Consider the following 6,000-nt stretch of genomic DNA (forward strand, 5'->3'; position numbering starts at 1 on the left):
ACCTAATGTTCCTGCCTAAAATTGCTGTGGAAAGAACTGATCTGACTGAGTCAGTGGGCGGGACTATATAGTGGAGGCCCCAATGCATCCTGGGAGGCCAGAAAGCTCGTGACCATGTTGGTGCCATTTTCGCTGTCGCTCGACAATATCCTAATGTTATCCTGTGGATACCTGTGGACATAAGAGAAATCACGTATAGAGTTGGTACAATAGGGTGCGCGTAAAGGTGAATCTAAAATGTGGCAAATTCAATCCCTTTGATGTGGAAATAATAAAAGTAATACTTCCCTTAATACTTCATATATGCACAAGGTCCTCTTCCAATGGTTTCGTGTAACTCCTAAAACTTTAGCAGTTCATCATAATCGTCAACAACCATTTTGTAATTCTGGTTATGTGTAAATGTGAGACCTGTCACTGGCTGATGCTCCTACACAGGGCGATCGGCAGAAAACCTTTTTGCTCGCGTCGTCCTGCACACAACTGCTCTCTACTAGCGGCTGCCGCAGACTTTTCTGCCGTTTTCTGCCGTACAGGATTGCCATTACCAGTTTCAGACGTTGCCGTTCGGACTCTCCACGGCACCGAGGGTATTCACCAAGGTGATGGCGGAGATGATGGTCCTCCTTCGTTAAAAAGGAGTCCATTATAATTCCTTATCTGGACGATCTCCTGATAAAAGCGAGATCCAGGGAACAGTTGGTGCAGAACATTGCACTCTCCCTGTCAATACTCCAACAACACGGTTGGATCATGAATTTTCCAAAGTCGCAGTTGGAACCGACGACAAGATTGTCCTTTTTAGGGATGAATCTGGGCACAAGTACAGAGAGTATTTCTTCCAGTGGAAAAGGCTCTGGAAATCCAGAAAATGGTCAAACAAATATTGAAACCAACAATCATGTCGATCCATCAATGCATTCGGTTGTTGGGGAAAATGGTAGTGGCTTCCGAGGCCATACAGTTTGGCTGATTTCATGCCAGAGTATTCCAGTGGGACCTGTTGGACAAGTGGTCCGGATCCCACCTACACATACACCGGAAAATAATCCTGTCCCCCAAAGCCAGGATTTTGCTCCTGTGGTGGCTACACTGTTCTCACCTACTAGAGGGATGCAGGTTTGGGATTCATGACTGGGTCCTAATAACCACGGATGCAAGTCTCCGAGGCTGGAGAACTGTCAAACGGGGAAAGCTTCCAAGGAAAATGGTCAAGTCAGGAAGCCTGCCTTCACATAAACGTTCTGGAATTGAGAGCCATTTACAACGGCCTTCTACAAGCGGTACATCTTCAAGATCCCGTGCAGATCCAGTCGGACAATGTAGCAGTCGCGTACATAAACAGGCAAGGCGGAACGAAAAGCAGAGCGGCAATGGCAGAGGTGACAAGGATTCTCCTCTGGGCAAAAAGACATGTTAGAGCTCTGTTAGCAATTTTCATTTCGGGAGTGGACTACTGGGAAGAAGACTTCCTCAGCAGACACGATCTCCATCCAGGAGATTGGGGCCTCCACCAAGAAGTCTTCGCAGAGGTGACAAGTCTTTGGGGAGTTCCTCAAGTAGACATGATGGCATCTCGTCTAAACAAGAAGCTTCAGAGATATTGTTCCATGTCGAGAGACCCTCAAGCAATAGCAGTGGATGCACTGGTGACCCATTGGGTGTTATAGTCGGTATATGTTTTCCCTCCACTTACACTGATTTCAAAAGTTCTCAAAATAATAAGAACAAGAGTTTGAGCAATCTTCATTGCCCCAGACTGGCCAAAGAGGGCTTGGTATCCAGATCTCAGGAGTTGCTCATAGAAGATCCTCTGCCTCTTCCTCCCCGAGAGGACCTACTACAGCAGGGGCCGTGTGTGTATCAAGACTTACCGCGGCTACATTTAACGGCATGGCTGTTGAACGTCCGATCCTAGCCGAAAGGGTATTCCCAAGGAAGTCATCCCCACTCTTATTCAGGCCAGGAAAGGAGTAATGTCTAAACATTACCACCGTATTTGGAAAAAATGTATCTTGGTGTGAATCCAAGAAGGCTCCTACGGAAGAGTTTGAGTTGGGACGTTTTCTCCATTTTCTGCAGGCTGGTGTGGATGCGGGCCTTAGATTGGGGTCAATCAAGGTCCAGATTTCGGACTTATCAGTTTTCTTTCAAAAACAATTGGCCTCCTTTCCAGAAGTTCAGATGTTCGTGAAAGGGGTTCTGCACATCCAGCCTCCATTTATGCCTCCAGTGGCACCATGGGACCTTAATGTGGTGTTGCAGATCCTTCAATCAGGTTGGTTTGAGCCTCCACAAGAAATAGTTGAAGTTTCTCACTTGGAAAGTGGTGATGCTTTTGGCGTTGGCATTCGCAAGGCAGATGTCTGAATTGGGGGCCTTGTCCCACAAGAGCCCTTACCTGATCTTCCATGAAGATAGGGCAGAGATGAGTACTCGTCAACATTTTCTTCCAAAGGTGGTTTCCTCTTTCCACATAACAAACCTATTGTGGTGCCAGTTGCTACTGACACGTTCGCTGAGTCAAAAAGTCTCAAGATGTGGTTAGAGCTTTGAAAATCTATGTTGCTAGAACAGCTCGTATACGGAAAACAGAGGGTCTGTTTGTCCTGTATGATCACAACAAGATTGGGTGTCCTGCTTCCAAGCAGACTATTGCACGTTGGATTAGACATACGATTCAGCAAGCTCATACTACGGCTGGATTGCCGTTACCGACGTCGGTAAAGGCCCACTCCGCTAGGAAGGTGGGCTCATCCTGGGCGGCTGCCCGGGGGGTCTCGGCATTACAACTTTGCCGAGCAGCTACTTGGTCAGGGTCAAACAAATTTGCTAAGTTCTATAAGTTTGACACCTTGGCCGATGAGGACCTAAAGTTTGGTCAATCGGTGCTGCAGGGTCATCCGCACTCTCCCGCCCGTCCTGGAGCTTTGGTATAGACCCCATGGTCTTGATGTCGTAGCCAGCATCCTCTAGGACGTATGAGAAAATAGGATTTTGATAACCTACCGGTAAATCCTTTTCTCCTAGTCCGTAGAGGATGCTGGGCGCCCGTCCCAGTGCGTACTTTACCCTGCAGTTTAGTTATTACAGTTACACAAGTTGTGTTATCTTGGTTTCAGCATGTTGCTGCAATTGGTTCATGCCTGTTGGCGTGTGTTATGATGAATGCCATGTGTGCGGCATGGTTGAGGGTGTGAGTTGGTAGATATCTCACCACTAATTTAAGTAAACCTTTTCCTCGAAATGTCAGTCTCCCTGGGCACAGTTCCTACAACTGAGGTCTGGAGGAGGGGCATAGAGTTAGGAGCCAGTTCACACCCAATGAAAAGTCTTTAGAGTGCCCATGTCTCCTGCGGATCCCGTCTATACCCCATGGTCTTGATGTCGTCCCCAGCATCCTCTACGGACTAAGAGAAAAGGATTTACCGGTAGGTTATCAAAATCCTCTTTTTGACTATCAGTGGTCTTAGTGCATAGAGTGTGCATTGGCCTTTTTCTTTATATACTCTTATTTATTGGTCTGTATTACCACTTCTTTCAGAGCAGTACTAACCCGCTAGTATCATTGCTCATAGTTTAACATTTGGTTATATTAGCCCTTTTGACACTAGTACATTGAGAGGCACTGACATTGGTGTAAAAATGGAACTAGTTGTTTGGGACACTTGTTGCTTATGAGTTTGAGATGTCTGTTGCTTTTATTATCATGAAGAGTATTTCAAAACTGCATTGCTGTTGGTTATACAGATGAGTGGTTAGTATTGCTGCATGTTGTAGGCAACATGGGCTGGTGGCAGGACTTCTAAAGGGACCCATACACTACAACGATATGTCTGAGGCTGAAGTCGGAGGCGATTTCCCTTGCACTCTCCCGGGAGTGGTTCCATACGATTTGGTACATTTTGCATGCAATATATCGTATGCGATCCCAGCCACGCCTGCGGGAACCAACATATCACGCGTGCAGCATTAACGATCTAGGGGAGCCGATCCGGGAACACGCATCGGAAACACATCCAAAATGCCCGATTTCACCCGAGATATCGGCCCGAATGCCCTAAATTGGCTGAAATCTGGCATTATCGTTCTAGTGTATGGGGCCCTGAACTCTAGAGCTAGTGACTGCATTACCTCCAGAGCATCGGGTTTCAATCAAGGAGGGTATCTGTGGGCTTTCAGCAGAGTTTCTGCAAGACAGGCTACTCACTTGGGTAATAGGTGATTATTCTTTTCTAGTGACAACATTGAAGAAAACTTGCCTGAAATGACCTGCTTGTCTGCCAGATTACATTGCATTCATTTGTTTTGCATGCAATATGTTAGGTATTGCATAGGTTTGGGATCAGCTGAGGAATTGCTGTTGGCAAAGTACGGGAAGAGGTTTAGCATGTCTGTGTCGTTGTCTATATTGGATAAAGCATTGCATATCTTTCTCGCCTTGATTATTAAGCTATTGTTTTGCTTTTCTCAGTCCTACAAGACAGGAAATTCTCCTGAGCATCGTGACCTGTTTGATCTTCTGCGGAAGATGCTGGAGTTCAGCCCCACACTGAGGATCACACTGACTGATGCCCTCAAGCATCCTTTCTTCAATAACCTGAGTCCTGAAGAAAAGAATATTGGAAGCAGGACATCTAGAGACCTTAGCAGATAAAGGCCCAGTGTGCACTGACCAGTGATATTTAAGCATTATACTATATTAGGCCTACAAGGTTACTGGTCTGTGCCTGTTCCACAAACAGATTGTTACAGAACACTCACGCCGCTCATCTGGATATGCAGTATTGCATATCTTGTTTGTAAAAGTTGTCAACATTTTGGTTCTTGTCACTATTAGAGAATTTCCATTGTATTCACTACCTTATTTGGTTAAATTCCAATACGATTGCTACATAGTGAAACACAAGCCATCAAAAGTTCCAAGCTGCTGAAGCATTTTTCCAGTTGTCTTGCATAATAGAGGTGATGATCTCTGTAGTGTATGTATATATGTAAACTCAGGGACAAATGGGGGGAAATCCTTCTTCAGTACTCTCCACGACTGTGACAGTGACCTAACGTGTAACTGGAGTGGCCTCCTTTTACCTTTGTATAAATGGCTCACTGTATGTGTGGCTGGTGTTGGCGGTATCTTAATATTTTTGTAATTGAGTTGCCTGATTAATAAACTTGGAAGGGATACCCCCTCTTTTTTTAAAATTTCTTACTTTGTTTAAATATGTTTTATACATGAGTATAGTATATTCAGATGTTTTAATGTCATTCTCTGACTAGATATCCACAAAAGATACTGCTCTGCTTACATCCGCTACTTCTAATAAATGACCACTCCTATATGTGCCCTTTGTCACCAGACACTAAGTTTTTGAATTAAATAGCGGAGAGTTACTGTTACATTGACCTATAAAACATCTCTTTCCTTGCAGCGTGAACACGCCCCACTATGGGGTTGCAAATAAAAAGTGGAGCTACTGTAAGAGTGGAATACAGCCACATAGACTCACGGGCTGGTCTGATTGAATCGACCCCTAAAGTACCAAATGCAAGCAGCTGTTGTGCCGCATTTGTAGGAGCCTGGTGATGTCTGTGAACCTAATTTTTTTTCACTTGCCATGTTGGGAAACATGGGCTGTTTGGGGATCTGAGGGCCAAGTTTGAATATCTGTGAACTAGTACTTACTGTATGGGTTGCGTGTGTGCTGGTTCCTCCTGATCTTTAACTAGTCCAGGTTGAATTGTTTATATTGTACATGTATAGGAGGTGGGTCCCCCCCCCCTCCCCTTTGCCCTCACTACTCAGGGACTTAACAGTATGTGCAGGGAAAGCTGCTGCAGGGTCCAGCTAACAGTCTCAGCTGGATGGTAGCTAGAACCATGGGTAGTACCTCTTATGCTGTGTACACACACTAGATGATATGTTGTCCGATCCAGCAGATTGAACCAACATATCGGGCACATCATCTAGTGTGTACTAATTACGTCGTTAGTGACTTCCTT

General features: G+C 45.3%; 1 protein-coding gene across 3 annotated transcripts in view; it reads left to right on the forward strand.

Moving 5' to 3' along the window:
• CLK3 (CDC like kinase 3) overlaps positions 1 to 5,205 on the forward strand; it is a 177,346-nt gene extending 172,141 nt beyond the window's left edge. For all 3 annotated transcript variants that reach the window (XM_063926368.1, XM_063926367.1, XM_063926369.1), the window contains one exon: positions 4,475 to 5,205. In XM_063926368.1, coding sequence (XP_063782438.1) covers positions 4,475 to 4,657 — 183 coding nt within the window. In that variant the 3' untranslated portion in view covers positions 4,658 to 5,205. The remainder of the gene's footprint in view (positions 1 to 4,474) is intronic.
• Positions 5,206 to 6,000: the final 795 nt, after the last annotated feature.

The sequence above is a fragment of the Pseudophryne corroboree genome, chromosome 6 (assembly GCF_028390025.1).
Source record: "Pseudophryne corroboree isolate aPseCor3 chromosome 6, aPseCor3.hap2, whole genome shotgun sequence".
NCBI classification, from domain to species: Eukaryota; Metazoa; Chordata; class Amphibia; order Anura; family Myobatrachidae; genus Pseudophryne; species Pseudophryne corroboree.